At 33.3% G+C, this 21125-nt stretch overlaps 1 protein-coding gene across 3 annotated transcripts in view; it reads left to right on the top strand.

Moving 5' to 3' along the window:
• Positions 1-21125, top strand: part of TRIM37 (tripartite motif containing 37) — a 112517-nt gene that overhangs the window by 56076 nt on the left and 35316 nt on the right. For all 3 annotated transcript variants that reach the window (XM_051994153.1, XM_051994151.1, XM_051994152.1), the window contains exons 12-16: positions 7371-7447; positions 10208-10387; positions 12526-12640; positions 13407-13625; positions 19675-19811. In XM_051994153.1, the coding sequence (XP_051850113.1) occupies positions 7371-7447; positions 10208-10387; positions 12526-12640; positions 13407-13625; positions 19675-19811 (728 nt within the window). The remainder of the gene's footprint in view (positions 1-7370; positions 7448-10207; positions 10388-12525; positions 12641-13406; positions 13626-19674; positions 19812-21125) is intronic.

The following is a 21125-nucleotide window of genomic DNA, read 5'->3' on the forward strand; positions in this document are numbered from 1 at the left end:
TATTCAAAGAAATTATATCTGAACTGAGTTAACTCACTTTACATTGAGTATTATTTTGAAGTTCTATCAATATTTGTGGAAGAAATCTGAACAATTCTTAATGATATTTCAGTATTGGGGATAAAAAAATAGTGCATCATTCAAAAAGAAGCAGTTAAAATTTATCTTATATAAATCTTACTAAGTAATAAATACTAAGTATTTATTAATACTAATAAAATATATTAATTTATGAAAAAATATAAAAATAGGAATACAAGTTTTTTCTTTAATACAGCAAAGACTATTCTAGTTTACATGAGCAACAAGGTGGAGGATTGGACATTTTCTCTGATTTCCTGATGATCTCTTCAATCTCTCCAATATAGAAATTTTGCAGCAAAGATAAAACTAGCTATCTCCATGATGTAGGGCATCAAAAATCCAAAAGAAGAGAAAAGACAATGGAAGCAACAACCAAAAAAACCCCAGAAAAATCTGTGAACCAATGTTCACTGACCCTGAGCTCACTGAGCATCTGTCACCCCAGCTATCTCCTAAGTTATGAGGTTGCATTATCTGGCCCACTTTTCCCTTTTAGGGCTGTAAAGGCCCTGATTTCAGGGAATGGAATTATGTTCCAATCTCCACAGCCCTTGGCTAAGCCCTTCAGGGATAAAAGCCTGCCAGAAGTTGCACTGTGGAAACACCAGTGCTGCAAACCACTTAATTGCCAATTCTGGGATAAACAGTGCTGCAAAAGCTTTGAATTATCAGTGCTAGACCAGAAAAGAAGAGAGGAAATAATTGAGAGAGGGTAGCAGTAAGAGTGGGAAAAGGGAAAGAGGATATGCAATACGACACCTAGCTTGAGGGGAAAGGAGTGTTAGTATCAAACTGGAAGTAGTCTGACCACTCAAAAGTTAAGGAGGTAAAAATCTCTGCTGGTGAATTGTGTATTGCCCAGTATAAGGGCTGAGCACTGAAAGGCAGCTTCCTAGGAAACCATAGTCAGAAGAGAGGGAGTCAGGAAGAAAATGATAAGGAAAATATGGGGAAAAAGGACTGAAATTACCAAGATTGCAGGAGAAAGAAAATTCAAAGACCTTGAACATAGATAGATAAAGCAATGGGAAAAATAGTAGCAACTGAAGGAAACGCCTCCAGATACCTATGAATAAATACTGCGAAACAAAAGAAAATTATCTTACTACTTGATGAACCAGAGGACCTTGTGGCATTTGAGGAGAAGGAATCCCAACATGTTGTTCCTGAATGGTTGAAAAGAGAAATGAGAATTATAACAGCAGAATTTATATCCTATGCATCAAAAAATAACAAAATAGAAAAATCTAATGTAAATGTGATTGAAATGAAATGTGAATGAAATGGCAAGCTTCACCAAAGAAACAAAAGATAACAGTAGATTGGGAATTCATATCTATAGCAGAAAGGTCTGTCTTTAAAAAGAAAAGCAAAAAACAAGAACATTAAAAAACAATAAGATCATCATGTTAATATGATAAGGTTTAGATTTAGGGAACCAAAATGAAATTAGGGTTTCTAATGGTCAGGGAATTAAACGATAAGGTCTAGTGGCAGGTTCGGGTTTCAGGGAACCAAATGGAAAGGTTTGGCTCTCCCTGCAACCCTTTGAGATTCGGCGCAAGGAAAGGGAGTTTTGGGGACTCCCTTCTGGTGCTGTGGAGATTCTCTGTAAAAGAATTTATAGACCTGAAAACCCAGATTGATAAAAGAGGTTTATTATGGGGATTGGAAGTAAGGTTAGAAATCCTGACAGAGAGGCATAATAAAGTCTGGTTAGGGAAATAGGTGAAGATAAAGAGAGGATGGCACAGGAAAGAGTATTCCAGTGGACCGAGGCCCTTGGCATATCACGCATGGCATAGCATGACATGTTTGGAATCTCTCCAAAGAGAGGGTTCTAGTTTGGCTTCTTTATTGTAAGAGTTTTGGCTATAAGCTGAAGGGGACTTGTGAGTGGAGTCCTAAATTGGCTCCTCACTGGGTTTCAGCTTGAGCTGGAATTTGAATTGAATTCAAAGAGTTTCAGGTTTATTGAGCTGACCCCACCCAGTTATCTGTTTGTTCCTGGGGGCAGGTCCCTCACTGAGACAGAGTTGAAGGGAATTTTCTCCTTTAAGAATTTTTAGCGTTTCCCTCTTCATTTACAATATACAGATCTTGAAGACTGGAGGCATAGAAACAATTTTAAGTATTATAGGTTTTTCTAAGAAAAACACAACAGAATGAAAAAATAGCACAAAAAGCAAAACACCATGATGAAGGAAATAATAGAAAGCTGCTTTGGACTTCTGAACATAGAATATGAAATTCCAATGGGAAGAATTCATATTGCCTCCAGAAAAAATATCCACGTCTGCAAACTCATAGACACATAGTGATTAACCAGAGTTTAATAATTCATTTCAGAAACATGTTCATTAAGCCATCCAAAGACTTTTAAATACAGAAGAAAGGATATTCAAATAATGCAAGACCATTTCATGCTCAGTATAAAAAAAAAAAAAGGAACAGGATAGAATAATGTATTGTTAAGAATTGTCGTGCTCTGGATACAGGCCAAAGTGACCTATTCTGCACATCTGAGCTTAGCCTTGTATGAAAAAGATAGACTTTTAGTAGTAAAGAAGAGCTTGAAAGTTTTTAGAAAGAAAAGTTGAACTGAAGGGATTATTTGCATCTCAGCACTCATAATACAGAAAAGCAAGAAGAGTGAAAAAAATGTAGGAGGTAAAGACAGAATAATAATAGACCAGTAAGATTTTTTTTCTTAACTTCACACAAGGAGATAAAGGTAAATACAAAAATGTGGTGGAGGCAACTGTGAAGAGGAGGATAAGGGGGCATTATATACAGAATCTGGAAGATGACTTCTGTGGTCTCAGAAAGAAGAGAGCCTATTCCAATAGATTTGTGATGGAAAGAGCCATCTACATTCAGAGAGAGAACTATGAATCAAAGCATAGTATTTTCACCTTTTTTTGGTGGTGGTTTGCTTGTTTTGTTTTTCTTTCATGTTTTTTTCCCTTTTGATCAGATTTTTATTTATTATTTTGTGTAGCATGATGAATATAGAAATATATTTAGAAAAATTGCACATGTTTAGCCTATATTGGATTGCTTGCTGTCTTGGGGAAGAGGTAAAGAAGAGAGGGAGAAAAATTTGGAACACAAGAGTTTGCAAAGATGAATGTTGAAAACTATGTTTGCATGTTTTAGAAAAATAAAATACCATTTTAAAAAAAGAAAAAGAAGAGCCTACAAGGGAATAGATGAATTGGAGGGGAAAAGAATGAGAAAAATGGGAGAAATGAAGAAAGTTTACTTTGGAGGTGGGAGGATATTCCACTGGTGAGTTCTCTTATGGGTAAACAGAGATAGTCAGTGAATGAAAGGAGAAAAAATCTTAAAATGAATGGAACCATGGCGATTTGGTACTTGAAGAGTCTATTGCATTGGGGGGGGGGCAAGTTGGAACCCCTGGTGACACTTGGTAGCTGGACAAATGTGACAGCATAGACATGAAGGACATTTTTAGGAAAATGGGGGGGGGAGGTAAGCAAAGGTGGGAATATATCATTGTTGGGCTGTATATTTAGGAACACAGTTGGTGAGGAACCCTATTGAGGGGCAGTTTCCTTGCTAATATCTGAAATAATTGGAATTGTTTTGGAGAAAGGGAAATCTATGGGGTAAGCTCTACTAGCCAGTGATAGAAAGTACCTAGAGTGTAGAACCTAGAAGAATTCCTGAGAAACTTTATTTGCATGAAGATATAGAGAAAAATGAGATACTAGAATCAGGGGTCCTCAAACATTAAATAGGGGGCCAGTTCACTGTACCTCAGACTGTTGGAAGGCCGGACTATAGTAAAAACAAAAACTTTATTTTGTGAGCCTTTAAATAAGGAAACTTCATAACTCTGGGTGAGGGGGATAAACATCCTCAGTTGCCACCTCTGGCCCACAGGCCGTGGTTTGAGGACCCCTGTACTAGATGATTTTAAAGAATAAGGATCTAGAGTAGATAAGGAAAAAAATAGGTAATCAATAGAAATCTTTGGAAATGGACACAAAATATGAAATTTTAAAATTTAATGAATAGAAGATTAGCTGAAGGGAAGGAAAAAGGGGGGAAACTACTTGAATGAGAAGAAAAAAGAAGAGAAAATACATAATGAGATAAAAGCAGATAAAATCTTACAAGAGGAAATATCAAATGAGAAGATAGGATTGGAATGAGGGACAAGAATTTGTAGGATCAGAGACACCTTAAAAAAAGATTAAGGTAAAGTAACTGAAGGAACATAATATTGTGTTTATAAAAGAAGGGGGAGAACATAACTTGGAAAAGAACCATCAATATTAAAGACATATTGAAGAAAATATAAAACTTACTCTTATAACTTTAAACGTAAATGGACTAAACAATCCAGTAAAATGAAAAAGTGAGAAATTGGATAAGAAATTCTTCCAATCTGTAATGCCTAGAAGAAATAAGTTTCATAAAAAAACAAAGACATACACAAAATAAAACTAAGAGGATAGAAAAAAATGTATTATGTTTCATGGGAATTTTAAAAAGCAGTATTTGCCACCATGTTCTCAGTTAAACCAGAAACAATTGAAAGAAAACTTATGCTGAAAGCCACCATAGGTAACAACTTATCCTTGATAATAAATTTATTCATTCTAAATTCCTTAGTTTCTATATTTATAAAGGAAACTATATAAGTAGCACATCAGATGACAGGAGACTTCAATATTCTACCAATTTTTTATGTCTAGAACTTGGAAAAGTGGAACTGACCCCCTTTTAAGAAGTGTTATATGTGATGAATATAAAGAAGCATGGAAAAATGTTATGAATTGATGCATGGTAAACAGAACCCAAAAATATATCCAGTAACTACAACAATGTAAATAGAACAGTAAAAAGTAAATATGTCAATATTAAAAAACTCAGACAGTACTTGAATGAAGAGATAGAAGAAAATATCCTTGACTTACTCCTTTGTGAATTTGGGAGGTCTATAGGTGTTAACATATTGCATATGTTTTCAGAATTTTTCAGTTTATTGATCAGTTGTGATGACTTTTTATTTTCTTTAAAAAATACAATTGTCATATGGGTTAGCTATTCAGAAGGGGGAGATAAAGAGATACATGGGATAATATGGTGATGCAAGAAATAGAAAATATCAATGAAAAGTTATTTTTAAAAAAGATGTAATATTCTAAGAAATCTATTTTCTTCCCACTCAGAGCAAGGATTTGTAAAGCTGTTCACTATCAATAATGTTATCCAGCATAGTACTGGTAGTCTAACCATAGCAATAAAATGAGAAAAATTAGATGAATAAGTATTGTGATAAGGAAAGATTAAAATAATTATTTGTAGTGGATATAATTCTATATTTAGAAAACTCGAGAAATAAAATCATTTATTAAAGGAAGAGATTACTTAGGCAATGTAACGAAACATAATACATTTTCCTAGTATCATTTTCTATATATTGCCAGTTATATATTTAAAAAGTTACAGTCAAATTACACATAATTTAACAACAAAAATGTGTTACATATTTACAAATTAACCTACTAAAATCTATGGAACTTAAATGAAGTCAATTATAAAATAATTTCAGAGAAATAAAAAAAGAATTTGAGTCAGTGTTAATTTTTGTGCCAAGCTAATAAAGATGACACTTTTTAATGAAATTCATCCTTAACTTTAATTCTATATTGATCAAACATATTGATGTAATGGAATATAAAATTAAACAAAAGAGTAACAATTCCTATGGAAAAACAGGTAAAAAATGTAAAAGAGAATTATTAAAAAATAGAGGGAGGTTCATTTATATTCAAAATATACTATGAAACAGTAATAATAATCAAAACTCTCATTGCAGTTATGAATTAATGAACAATTTTTATAACATAAATTGGAATTATGCAATAAGGGTTGTTAAAATGTGCCCTTCTATTAGAAACACAGAGGGGCTGCAAATTATTTTCTTAAAGAGTTTCCTCAGGGGCACTAGAGTAAAGTGACTTAACCAGGGTAACATGTTAGTACATTGCTGAGGTGGGCCTTGTACTTAAGTCTTCTGGACTACAAAGTCATTATGTCTTATTACCTTTAGTCAATATAGACATTTTAAGGCTATATTAGCAATGGGTAAATAGTGGAATTTTGTAGTTACACTGAAAAAAATCATTTCATTGTTTTAAAATTTTTTATTTTATGATCTCATTTTTTAATGTTTTATATATTTGAATCCTCGCTCTTGTTAAAAATTAAATTTATAATTAAATGTTTAAAAACAAAAAGATCCAATTATATCTTTTTATGTCTTAATTCTAGGGGAGTTACATGCATTTTACTTTTAATTATTTTGGGGGGAGAGGAGGCTGAGGCAATTAGGATTGAGTGACTTGCCCAGGGTGACACTGCTAGGAAGTTTTAAATGTTTGAGATCAGATTTGAACTCAGGCCCTCCTGAATTCAGGGCTGCCCTATCTGTGCTACTTTTTAACTATTTTAAGGAATATTTGTTATTTAATGTTATGTTATAAATTGTTAAGACAAATAATTTTAAAATATTATGGCTTATTTTTTTTTTCCTGTGTGTTAGAATAAGTAAAATTGTGTCTTTCCTTATTCTTCAGAATTGGACAAATAAAAGGAAAGTTAATATAGATATTGTTTCATTAAATTGCTAACCTAGGATATAGAGATGATTTTAGCATTAATGTTGTAGTTTTTGGATCTGCAGCATCTTGTATGTTTATTATTTTAAACAGATGGATTACAATTCATTCCTGTTAGATTCATAGATAAAATATTAAAAATTGGTCTCTTGTACATCAAAGTTAAGATTAATCAGTAGATACGATCTATTCTTTTTATTTTTTATTTTTTAAATAATAGATTTTTATTTTCAAAAAACATGCAAAGATAGTTTCAACATTCACCTTTGCAAAACCTTGTGTACCACATTTTTCTCCCTCCTTTCCTTCCACATTGCTCCCCTAGAGGAACCAATACATGGTAATCATGTGCAGTTCTTCTATATTACCACATTTATCATGTTACACAAGAAAAATCAAATCAAAAAGAAAAAAAAAATTTTAAAAAGCAAGCAAAAAGCAATAAAAATTACTATGTTGTGATTCACATTCAGCACCCACGTCCTCTTTTTGGATGCTCTCTCTATCATAAATCTATTGGAATTGGCCTGAATCACTTCATTGTTGAAAAGAGGCAAGTTCATCAGAGTTGATCATCACATAATCTTATTGCTCTTGTATACAATGTTTTCTTTACCCATTCTTTTTAAGGATGGAAATGGAGTTGTGCGTGGTTATTACCTCTCCGTGTTTCTGGAACTCTCAGCTGGATTGCCAGAAACTTCTAAGTAAGAAATATGAGTATTCATTTTCGGTGTGTGTGTGTGTGTGTGGTGTCTGTGTGTGTATTTATTTTTTGATGAGGCAATTGGGGTTAAGTGAGTTGCCTAGGGTCACACAATTGGGAACTGCTAAGTATCTGAGGTCAGATTTGAACTCGGGTTTTCCTGACTTCAGGGCTGGTGCTCTGTCTACTGTGCCACCTAGCTGCCCCCTTAGTATATATTTTTTAACATATTTTGCTTTTTTGGTATACTTATGAAATTGTTTTTCCATGTCTTTATGCATTTGGACATGAAATGTATGTATAGCATAGTGTGTCGGTATGGTTTTTTTAAACCCAAAGCTTCAACCAGCAATTTTTTTTTATTAAAGCTTTTTACTTTTCAAAACATATTCATGGACATACTCTTCAAACATATTTTTCAACATTAGCTTTTGCAAAACCTTGTGTTCCAATTTTCCCTGCCTTCCCCCATGCCTTCCCCTAGATGGCAAGTAATCCAATGTATGTTAAACATGGTAGAGATATATATTAAATCCAATATATGCATACATATTTATATAATTATAGTGCTGTACAACAAAAAAAGAGAAGCAAAATAAAATGTAAGCAAATAACAACAAAAAGAGTGAAAAGTTGTGAACCACATTCAGTTCCCACAGTCTCTCTCTGGGTGTAGATAGCTCTCTTCATCACTGAACAATTGGAATTGGTTTGAATCATTTCATTGTTGAAGAGAGCCACATCCATCAGAATGCTGTTGTTGTGTACAATGATCTCCTTATTCTGCTCATTTCACTTAGTATCAGTTCATTTAAGTCTCTCCAGGTCTCTCTGAAATCATCCTGCTGGTGGTTTCTTACAGAACAACAGTATTCCATAACATTCATATACCATAATTTATTCAGCCATTCTCCAACTGATGGAGATCCACTCATTTTCCAGTTTCTTGCCACTACAAAAAAAGGCTACCACAAACATCTTTGCATAAGTTATGAGATTTGCTTTCTAAAATGGTTAGATTGGTTCACAGTTTCACCAGCAGTATGCTTGTGAACCAATTTTTCCACATCTCCCAACATTTGTCATTTTCCCCCTTTTGTAATTTTAATCAACATGTGAGGTGTGAGATGATATCTTGTTTTAATTTGCCAGCCAGCAATTATAAAGAAGACATTTGTCAAGAATTAACCTGAGCTTCTCTAAGCACTATGCAATATTATTCTCAGAGTTGGATGGGGCCTGAGATACCATCTAGTTCAAATTTTAACCTGAACGAAAATCTTCTTTATAATGTTTCCAACCAAATGGTTGTCTATCCTTCATTTGAAGTTTTACTGAAAGGCAATTTGCTACTGACAAAAGTAGCCTGCTTCACATTTTTTGTGAAACTCATGTTTTTTTGGTCAAATAGCATTAGCTTCCTGTGATTTGAATAATGCTGACTGCCAAGTGATATCCTTACTTTTTTTTTTTTTTAATTGATAAAAGAGGTTTATTATTGGGTTTGGAAGTAAGGAGATAGGTGAAGATAGAGATAAGGAGGGCACTGGATAGAGGGTCCAGTGGACAGAGGGTCCTCACATGGCTAGCATGTTTGGAATCTCTGCCCTTACTTTTTTTAAAAAGGAAGATTTCTTGATTTGAGTGTTGAACTGAAATTTTCTTAAAGAGCTATGAATAATGAGTGCTAGCACATTTTTAGTTAATAGGTGAATAGGATGTGTTTTTATGTCATCTTTTTAAATATATTCTCTCTGTCCAACTTTCCCCCTTTACCCAGTGTACCATTTGAATAACAAAAAAGTAAAAAGAAAGAATAGAGGAGTAAAATAGTGCACTGATTCTAATCATCAACCTTGGTTAACAGTATGTAGATGTAGTATTCCAAATATATAATCCTCCACTTTTATAAAGAAGGGAAGAAAATATTTTTTCATCTTAATTCTGTGACCAAGTTTGGTCAATATAATATTATATAATAATATTCCGTTTCATGTTTATGCTTGTTCCATATATATTGTTGTAGTCAGTATTTATGTGGAGTTTTTTTTTTTTTGTTCTTCTTAGCTTGTCCTCATTGTGCATCAGTTCATATGTTTATTCTATTATATTCTTATGCCAAAAATTTTTAAAAGCTTCTATAGTCATTAAGCCTGGATTTTATTCCCATTTCTTTGTTGTAACATTAAAGTGCTGCTAATTAATTATATCTTAGTATACATAGGACCATTTTCCATTTTTTACTGAGAGTATATGTTTAGTGGTATAAATCTCTGGTTCAAAAAGTATGAACCATTTAGTTGAATTCCAAATTCCTTCCAGAATGGTTAGACCAATTAACGAACAGTTCCACCAGTAATGTTGTGTGTCTCTTCTTTTCTTTATTCTGTCAACATTATCTTTTTCCATCTTTTATCACTGCAAATTTTTTGAGTAGAAAGTGAAATCTTAAAGTCATTTCAATTTGCACATACAATTTTTACTTCACTTAATATTGATGAATTAGAACAGTCCTTCTAGTTGTTAACAGTTTGCAGTCCTTTTTAAGAGAACTGTTAGTATACTTTAACTATTTCTTTTTTTATTGTTGTTATAGCTTTTTATTTACAAGATATATGCATGGGTAATTTTTCAGCATTGACAATTGCAAAACCTTTTCTTCCAATTTTTCCCCTCCTTACCTCCACCCCTTCCCCCAGATGGCAGGTAGACCAATACATGTCCTTTAACTACTTCTTAATGGATTTTTTTTCAATGTTAGATATGAATACCGTGTTGAGATGGTTCATCAGTCCTCAAATGACCCTGCCAAGAATATCATTCGAGAATTTGCCTCTGATTTTGAAGTTGGAGAATGCTGGGGTTATAATAGATTTTTTCGTTTAGACTTGCTTGCAAATGAAGGCTATTTGAACCGGCAGAATGATACAGTAATTTTAAGGTAATGGGGAGTTTCATATTGCGACTTTTTTCCTTTGTTTTAAAGTAGAATTTTGAGAACATTGTTCTGTAAAAAATAAACATTAATAAACATTTACATTAAAAGTAATTTTCAAAAAAATTTTCTTAATGAAATTAATAAAATAGCTCAATATAGCAGTAAACCTTTGATTTTATCTATGAGTCTTCTATCTAATAATATAGATTGCCTGCCCATTTATGCTTTTCTTTTCTCTTTTCATCAGTGAAAATGGAGGAATGAAAAAGCTACTAAACACTTTCTATGAGCAAAGCACTGCTAAACTATAGGAATATAAACAGAAAAGCAGGACAGTCCCTGTTTTCAAAGTATTCATTCAGATTGAGGAAACACATGTAGGAGATTCTTGTTAGATGGAGAGGCAGGCCCCCATGTTCATTAGGATATAGCAGCAAAGCATAAAAAAGCATATCATTTCTGTTGATAAAAACCCTATTTCTGCTATTGAACCATCTTATAGTGCCAAGGATTTTGTTAGTAAGAAATTTCTTTTCCAGTATTTAGTACTTTTGGCTTCTGAGGAAGTTGGGGACTTTAGTACCTGCAGAAGTAGTTGCCAGATCACCTCTTTATTTATTTATTTTGCAGTCCTTGGGCTGAAACTAGTGCTGTCAATGTAGGAGGCTTTAATATTCTCAGGACTACTACTAAGACTTGTTGATCTGGACTGTTTCATCAGGTTCTGAAGGGAGCAAGTGTATATGGTCATGGTCATTTGACTTTCGTGGCATATGCCAACTCTATTCAGTATTTAATAAATAATATTTGATCTCCATGCATCTAATTCCATAATCATTTGGCTATAAATCATTTTAAGATATTGTGGTAAGAACTCTAGTATTATATTTAGAAAACTGGATAGAAGTCTGAGAAAGTCATCTTTCCTTCTTCTAATATCATTTGAAAATAGCCTTCTCTTTCTGACATGCATATCCCTAGGTTAAAGAAAAGTCGTTTATAGTGATAGAGCAAATTAATTATTAATTAATTCCAGTCTTTTTCATATTTGTTTTGTGAAAGACTAGATGATTGGACTCTGCTATCTGAAAAGTTCCTTCTGGCTCTAATAAGTGGGAATTATAGAGGAACTAATTGACTTTGGATGCAGATCTCAGATTGGCTTTGCCTAGCTAATTGGGATCCTGTAGCAAAACTGTAGCCTTGCTTTCTGAAATGGTTAGTTTGTTGTCCTGCTTGAAGTTTAACCATTTAGACAGTTTTTGAGTTAACTAGAAGTCTTTGCTATTTTCTGTGATTTATAACCATTGTGAAGTAGTTCACCTGTTTTTTTCTTTTTTCAACACCTACTTGAGAATAAGTGGATTGGAATTTTCATTTTAGGGAAAGAAAGAATAGAGTTTTCATTTTTGGATACGGGAACACTCTGTGGAATAGTACAAGTTAAAGCAGAAGTTTACTTAAGGATTTTGGAGTGAAAGTTGTTAAAGCCAGTGTATAAATTTTTCAGAGAGATAGCCCAGCACCTGGGAAAGAGATGAAAAGTTTTCCCTACTTAGATTCTGCAGTACCATATGGTTTGCTACATTTCTGGAAATATATATCATTCAGCCACATTGTAGATTAAATGGGCTTTTACAGGCTAGCTTTGCCTTCTAGGTTTTCAATCTGCTGCTTCATTCCTCCATTTTTTTTGTACAGGCGTCTAACTCCCATGACTGGAATAGTTTTTCCACACCTAACCCTTATAAGATTCTAGATTTTTTCTTGAACAGAACTTAAACACTACTTCTGCAGGAAGCTATAATAATGTTCTCTCACTTGAAATTACTTTATATATTCTTTACATTTATGTGCTCAATTATCAGAGTTTTCTTCCTGCTTGCCCTAGGGAATAATTTTTATCAATATTTTAGTTTCTCTCTGCATACGACACCCACCATTCAGTGCCTCATCATTTCCCCACTGTTTTACTTTGTTAAAGACAGCTTTTAAAAAGTGAGGTGGGGAAAACTTAGAATTTAAATATAAATTTAAGATCTGATTTTTAGTAATAAAATTGCATTTTTTGAATTGTTTTTTAATTTAGTCACTATTTCTGTCTTTGTACATATATTTTTGTTTGTGTTCCTTTTTTTAAGATTTCAAGTTCGTTCACCAACTTTCTTCCAAAAATGCCGGGATCAACACTGGTATATTACTCAGTTGGAAACTGCCCAAACTAGCTATATTCAACAAATTAATAATCTTAAAGAGGTAAGCAGATAACATCTATCTCTACATCTGTGTTTCAGATGGATTTTTAGATTAATTAATTATTAAATTAGCTATTATTTGCTATTGATAATTAAGGCAGACTTGAACCTTCTTTTCTCATTCATATAGTTCTTGGAGTCTGTAGCTCTGTTCAGATTATTCCATTTCTTGGAAGTTTAGTTGGCTTCTCTTTCTTTTCCAAAGACTAAGATTTTTAGCTATTTTTAAAGAAAGAATATTTATTCCTGAGCATGAAGAGACAGAAAAGACAGCATCATCACCCATAAAGCCTTTCCAAGATGGGGATAATCCATAAATTAGTAGGAGTATTGTATTACAGAAATAGATTTTTTTTGAAAAGAAGAAATATTAGGGAAATTTTCTTTTTCTTTCCAAGAATGTGACAGAATTCACAAGAGGGAAATATACATGATAAAATGCTATCAATTTTCCATTCTAATTCTAATTTTTATCCTGAAGGAATTTCCTTCCTTTTATTGCATTGCAAGACTCTTTGCTATTCTTACTAGCTATGGGATATACAGAATATGAGAGAAGGAAATAGCAAAGTTTATGCTCAGTCATAGTAAATGAAAAATAGAAGGGATTTGGACCAGGGATGGAGTGGATGAAATGGAATGATTTTAAAGTTTTCTAAAAAGTAGTATACTTTATTGGGGTAAGTAGGAATATCTACATCATTCACCATGTGATTAAACATAGCTTATATTTATTATTTTGTATGTGTTAATTTTGTTTTTTAAAGAGACTTACTATTGAACTTTCCCGATTCCAAAAATCAAGAGGCATGTCACCACCAGACACTCATCTTAGCCCTCAAAATGGTGATGGTCTGGAGATGAGAGCTAAGAAAGCAGGATCAAGTTGTGAATTACTTCTAGAGGGTATGCCTGCCACAACTTCAGTAAGAGAGGCTAAAGAGGATGAAGAGGATGAAGAAAAGACCCAACATGAAGATTATAATGTAGGAAAATATTCCCTTGTTTCAATATTGTTTTTAATATGAGTATTATGATAACTTTTTTTCTGTCATTCAGCAGTCATTAAGTCAGTAAACATTTTAAGTGCCTACTAAGAAGGTTGCTAGATGGCACAGTAGATCTAGCACTGGTCCTAGAGTCAAGAAGACTAAAATTCATATGCAGCTTCATACACTAGCTGTGTAAACCTGGACAAGTCTTTTAACTTTTCACTGGCTGCCTCAGTTTCCTCATCTGTAAAATGGAGATAATGGCACTTGCCTAACAATACTGTTGTGATGGTAAAATTAGATAATATTTGTAAAGATAGTAGGGGCTTAATAAATGCTTCTTTCTTTCCTTCCTATTGTGTGCCAGACATAGTGCTAAACACTGGGTTACAAAGAAATACGAGACAATCCCAATCCCTACTCTTACTCTAATAAAGAACAGAAGAAGCAGATAAAGATATATAAACAAAATATATAAAGATAAATTGGAAATAATTAACAGAATGAAGGCACTAGAATTAAGGGAAATTGTAAAAAGTTTCTTGTAGAAGGTGGTATTTGATTTGAGACTTGAAGCAAGTCAGAGAAGAACAAGACAGAATTACATACTTGCCTTTGCCTCCACAAAACTCAATTGTAAGATCTCCATATTGTAAGGCAGAAATTGAATCAAAGCATTCCAGGCACTTGGAATTAAATATATGGTATCAGTTCTTTTCCTTGTTCAAGTAGTTTTAGAAATTGTCCTAATAATTTTAAATGTAGGTTTAGGCAGGAAGACCTTTGTTCAAGTCTTTCCTTTCCTGTATTCTGGTTTGGTGACCTTGGTCAAGTCATGTAACCAATTGTCAAGTCCCAGGCCATTTTCTAAGATTTTTAAATGGCAGATCACATCCTATTCTGAATTGGTGGATTTTTTACTCATTGGGCAGTTTCTTCTTCTGTGAAAACCACATATCCAATAAAAATCCAATTCTCTTGTGTTGTTTCATTACCTTCATTTCAAATGTACTTTCCACTACTACAATCATGTCTTGTAATGAAGAATAAAAAAGCAAAAGAAAAGAAAAATCAGTCCATCAATATGCCACTTGAATCTGACAGCTACTTGCCCATAGTTTACCACTCTGCAAAAGAGGAAGAGAATTTCATTTTCTCATCTCTTTTGTCAAACCATCTGATTCTTTTGTCACTCCTTTTAATTACTCAGCTTTATTTAATTTTAATCTCCATTTATATTATTATAATCATTGTGATTATTGTTTTCTTGATCTTCACTTTCTAGCATTTGTCAAGAGAATTAGCAGAGCATGATTATAGAGACAACAAAAATGATTAACATGAAATTAAAGTGTTAAAAAAAATTTGCCTGCTGTATTTGGAAGTATTTTTAATTTATTGAGGTTAAAAATTACGTTCTTTCACAAAAGTCTACTTTGCATAACCTTTGCTTTATTATGATGTTGAGTTGATTCTAGGTACTGGATGGCAATACCAAAGGAGCATAAATTTTCCTAAGTCTTACCAAGCTGAAAAACTTCAAATTTGGCTGGGCAAAGAACTGTTTGTTTGTGTGTGTTACACATAAAACTGATTTAAATTCATAAGGGCTAATTAAATTTAGAAAGGCTAGCCAACAATTGATAATCATCATCATCATCATCATCATCATCATCATCATCATTATTATTTTTTGTGCTGAGGCAGTTGGGATTAAGTGACTTGCCCAGGGTAACACAGCCAGGAAGTATTAAGTATCTGAAATCAGATTTGAACTCGGGTCCTCCTGACTTCAGAGCTGGTGTTCTATCCATTACACCACCTGGCTGCCCGACTTGATAATTATTTTGCCTTAATAGCACATTGCTACTTAGCAAGGGTTCTTGTTTGTTTGTTTTTCCCTGGTTATTCATGTATATTAACTTTTTTTTTTGCTGAGGCAATTGGGGTTAAGTGACTTGCCCAGGGTCACATGTTAAGTGTCTGAGGCCACATTTGGACTCAGGTTCTCCTGACTTCAGGGCTGGTACTCTATCCCTTACACCAACTAGCTGCTCTATATTAACTTTTTTTAATATACGTTTCTTTATTTTGGGAGAAAAAATCAGAACAAAAGAGAAAATCCATGATAGAGAATTAAATACAGAAAAAAGAACTGAACATAGGATGTGTTGATTGAAGGTAAATCTCCATAGTTCTCTTTTTAGATGCAAATAGCATATTCTGTCCAAAGTTTATTGGGATTGCCTTGGATCACTGAACCACTGAGAAGAACCAAGTTTATCATAGTTGATCAGCATATAATCTTGCTGTTACTGTATGATATATTCCTGGTTCTGCTTGTTTCACTCAGCATCAGTTCATGTAAATCTTTCCAGATCTTTCTAAAGTCAGCTTGTTCATCATTTCTTATAGAACAATAATATTCCATTTTTTTACCTTATTACCATTATATATACCCCAGCTTATTCAGCCATTCTCCAAATGATGGGTATCTACTCACTTTCCAATCTCTTGCTACCACAAAAAGAGCTGTTAGAAACATTTTGCACATTTTGTGTCCTTTTCCTTCCTTTATGATTTCCTTGGTATACAAAACGAATAATGGCACTGCTGGATCAAAGGGTATACACAGTTTTATAACCCTGTGGGCATAGTTCCAAATTGCTTTCAAGAATGGTTGGACCATCTACTCTGATGAATGTGGCTCTTTTCAGCAATGAGGTGATTCCGGTCAATTCCAATAGATATGTGATGGAGAAAGCCATCTACATCCAAGAAAGAGGACTGTCAGAACTGAATGTGGACCACAATATAGTATTTTCATCTTTTTTGTTATTGTTTGCTTTCTGTTTTCTCATTTTTCCTTTTTGATTTGATTTGTCTTGTGCAGTATTATAAATATGGAAATATGTATAGAAGAATTACACATATTTAACATATATTGGATTATTTTTTCTCTAGGGAAGGAAAGTGGAGAGAAGGAAGGGAGAAAATTTTGGAACATAAGGTTTTGCAAGGGCGAATGTTGAAAATTCTTTGTATGTATTTTAAAAATAAAAAACTTACTTTTTTTTATAGTTTTTTATTTACAAGATATAGGCATGGGTAATTTTTCAGCATTGACAATTGCAAAACCTTTTGTTCCAAATTCTCCCCTCCTTCCTCCTACCCTCTCCTCCAGATGGCAGATTGACCAATACATGTTAAATATGTTAAAGTATAAGTTAAATACAACATATGTATACCTGTCCATACAGTTATTTTGCTGTACAAAATGAATTAGACTTTGAAATAGTGTACAATTAACCTGTGAAGGAAATAAAAAATGCAGGTGGACAAAAATAGAGGGATTGGGAATTCTATGTAGTGGTTCATACTCATTTCCCAGAGTTCTTTCCCTGGGTGTAGCTGGTTCAATTTATTACTGCTCTATTGGAACTGATTTGGTTTGTCTCATTGTTGAAGAAGGCCACGTCCATCAGAATTGATCATCATGTAGTCTTTTTGTTGCCGTGTATGATGATATCCTGGTTCTGCTCATTTTACTCAGCATCAGTTCATATAAGTCTCTCCAGGCCTTTCTGAAATCATTCTGCTGGTTATTTCTTACAGAACAATAATATTCCATAAAATTCATATACCACAATTTATTCACTCATTTTCCAGTTGATGGGCATCTACTCAATTTCCAGTTTCTAGCCACTACAAATGGGGCTGCCACAAACATTCTTGTACATAAACAGGTCCCTTTTCCTTCTTTAGGATCTCTTTGAGATATAAGCCCAGTAGTAATACTGCTGCATCAAGGGGTATGCACAGTTTGATAACTTTTTGAGCATAGTTCCAAATTGCTCTCCAGAATACATTGCTGGATGTGTTCACAATTCCACCAACAATGTATCAGTGTCCCAGTTTTTCCATATCCCCTTCAACATTCCACATTATCTTTTCCTGTCATTTTAGCAAATCTGACAGGTGTGTAGTGATATCGCAGAGTTGTCTTAATTTGCATTTCTTTGATTAATAATGACTTGGAGCATCTTTTCATATGGTTAGAAATAGTTTCAATTTCTTTGAGAATTGTCTGTTCATATCCTTTGACCATTTGTCAATTGGAGAATGACTTGATTTCTTATAAATTAGGGTCAATTCTCTATATATTTTGGAAATGAGGCCTTTACCAGAACCTTTGACTGTAAAAATGTTTTCCCAGTTTATTGCTTCCCTTCTAATCTTGTTTGTATTAGTTTTGTTTGTACAAAAACTTTTCAATTTGATATAATCAAAATTTTCTATTTTGTGATCAATAATGATCTCTAGTTCTTCATTGGTCATAAATTCTTTCTTCTTCCACAGGTCTGAGAGGTAAACTATCCTATGTTCTTCTAATTTATTTATAATCTCATTCTTTATGCCTAGGTCATGAACACCTTATCTTGGTGTGCGGTGTTAAGTATGGGTTAATGCCTAGTTTCTGCCATACTAATTTCTATTTTTCCCAGTAGTTTTTGTCAAACAGTGAATTCTTATCCCAAAAGCTGGGGTCTTTGGGTTTGTCAAACACTAGATTATTATAGTTATTGACTATTTTGTCCTGTGAACCTAACCTATTCCACTGATCAACTAGTCTATTTCTTAACCAATACCAAATGATTTTGGTAACTGCTGCTTTATAATACAGTTTTAGATCTGGTATAGCTAGGCCACCTTCATTTGATTTTTTTCATTAGTTCCCTTGGAATTCTTGATCTAATAAAAAGCTATTACTAAAAAAAAGAATGGTTGGATCATTTCATCAACTCCAACAATTTAACAGGGGTTCTTAAACTAGGGTCCATGATCTTGTTTTTTTCAATATTTTGATAATTTTATTCAAATATAATTAGTTTCTTTTATAATCCTATATATTTGATTTTATTCTTTTAAAAACATGTTAATAATCTTCTATATGGCTTTTTAAAGACTTACAACTCAAAGTCTTCTTACATTCCAGTATCTTGCACTTTATTCCTCTCAATGCACTCGTCAATCTAATAACACTGGTTTCTGTGCTGTTCTTTTCATAAGGTACTTCATCTCATGATTCTCTGTGCATTTTTACTGCCTGTCCTTCATCCCTGGAATATTCTTCTCCTTACCTTATTTCATGACTTTTCTGGGTTCTTCCAAGTCTCAGCTAAAATCTTCTACAGGAAGCTTTTCTCTTCCCATAAAAGTAGTTTTTTTTTTCTATTTGAGATTATTCCCAACTTAAACTCTTTATTCTTTCTCTTTCTCTCTCTCTCTCTCTCTCTCTCTCTCTCTCTCTCTCTCTCTCTCTCCTCTCTCTTTTTCCCTCTCCCTCTCTCTTAGAAAAAGGAGAGTCTTCTAGAAATAGAACCAGTAGTAGTTGGTCATATGAAGAGCAACCTAGCTAAATTTGGGAAATTTGGCCATAAGATGATGATTGTTTCAGTAATGGTGAAGAGTTTTTAGTTTTGAAATGTTTCCGTTTTGGTGAAGAGAGCACCCATACCAAGTAAATGGTAGAACCTTCATGTGGCTTTGGAGGACTAATAAAATCATATATTTATTGGATTCCTGACTGTGGAGAAGACAAAGAAGGATGGGATGTGGTCTCTGCTCTTCAGTCTAGTTGAAATGACACATGAACATAAGGAAAAGATAAGCCATAGGATCACAGCTTTAGGGATAAAAATCTAACCCCTCTTATTTTCTAGAGGAGAAAACAAGTGTTTTGACTTCACCTTGATTTCTCTATCCATTGTTCCACACATCTCTTACAACAACATATTTTAATAGTCCAGGCCCATAACAAAAATGTCACAAAGTAATACGATTGAATTGTCAAATATTATAAGAGATAATTGTTATCAAAGTTCAGAAAAGGTAAAATCATTTCATAACTATGGATGGGTATTGTTTAGTGTTGTTCCTGGAAGATTTTGCATTAAGTAATAGAAGTGCTTACTTTCTAAGTTGCAAGTGTGTGCATGTAAATCTCTTTATATTGTCTGATTTTTTTCTTTTGCTTTGACAGCATGAGCTTTCAGATGGAGATCTGGATATAGATCTTGTTGGAGAAGATGAAGTAAACCATTTAGATGGTAGCAGTTCTTCTGCCAGTTCAACAGCAACTAGTAATACTGAAGAAAATGATATTGATGAAGAAACTATGTAAGTAACTTAAACTTTTCATATTTTTAATGTTTGTTTTCAAATTTTGAGCTCCAAATTTTCTCTCCCTCTCTATGGTCCTTTTGCCCATTAAGACAGCAAGCAAAATGGTACCTGTTATACATGTGAAGCCACACTGAATTTAAATAGAGCTGAACTAGTCAGTATGCCTTTGATTGGAAACAAATTGCATCCAAAGAAGAATCTCTTTAGCTAAACAGAAGTGCCAGGTTTAGTATTTCAAGTTTAGAATTGAAATAAGTTTTGTAAAAAAGTATGTATTCATACTTTTAATTATTACTAATAATTATTAATTATTACAGTACTATTAATTATTTTTTTAAAAATGACATAAGGCAGAATAATGTTATAGAGATGGAGTTAGGTTATTAGGAATGATATTTACACACACACAAACACACATACACAAAGCAAGAGGACAAGATTTAATACCACTGTTTTCATTCATTAGTATCCAGTGTTTGTCTTGGACTGAAGTAGGGTTGTGATGTTTTGGTGGGTTTTTGTTAGCATATACTAGTGATACTATTGTGAAATGACAGTGGTTAGATCAGCATCATTTAGGATGTGACTCTGTGTGAATGCAGCCCTGTTCAGAATGCAGCAGATTAACTCTGCTTTTACAATATACTCCTTATATCAATTACCTTTTCTCTCTACTCATGGTTACCACCCAAATTCGGATCCTCCTTACTTTTTACCTGAATTGTTATTAGCCTTCTAATCTGGTTTCTTTTCTTCCAGTAATTCCTCTTTTCTCATACATCAAACCACAGTTTTCAAAATAATCATTTTGAAGTACAAATTTTATAATGTTATTCCTTTTTTCAGGAAATGAAGTTTCTTTGAACTTTCCTATAAGAGTCCCTTTCCTGCCCCCTCATCTTTCCCATCCCCCCACTCCAGTTTTCTGCTTTCCTTCTGATCTTGACTATATTGTATTTGTTTGTATTACTAAAACTTTAATTAGAATCATCCATTTTATAATCTTTTAATTCTATCTTGTTTGATCATAAATTCTTCTCTTCTCCATAGATCTGACAGGTAAATTATTCCAATTTGCTTATGATATATCACCTTTACATTTAAATCATGAATCCATTTTGACTTTATCCCAGTATATGTTGTGAAATGTTAGTCTATATCTTGTTTCTGCCATACTGCTTTCTAGTTTTCCCAGTTATTTTTATCAGATGGTGAGTTCTTGTCCCAAAAGCTTGGATCTTTTCTTTGCCTTTATCAAACGCATTACGAAGGTCATTTACTACTGTGTGTTGTGTATCTAATATGTTC

The sequence above is a fragment of the Antechinus flavipes genome, chromosome 4 (genome assembly GCF_016432865.1).
Source record: "Antechinus flavipes isolate AdamAnt ecotype Samford, QLD, Australia chromosome 4, AdamAnt_v2, whole genome shotgun sequence".
NCBI classification, from domain to species: Eukaryota; Metazoa; Chordata; class Mammalia; order Dasyuromorphia; family Dasyuridae; genus Antechinus; species Antechinus flavipes.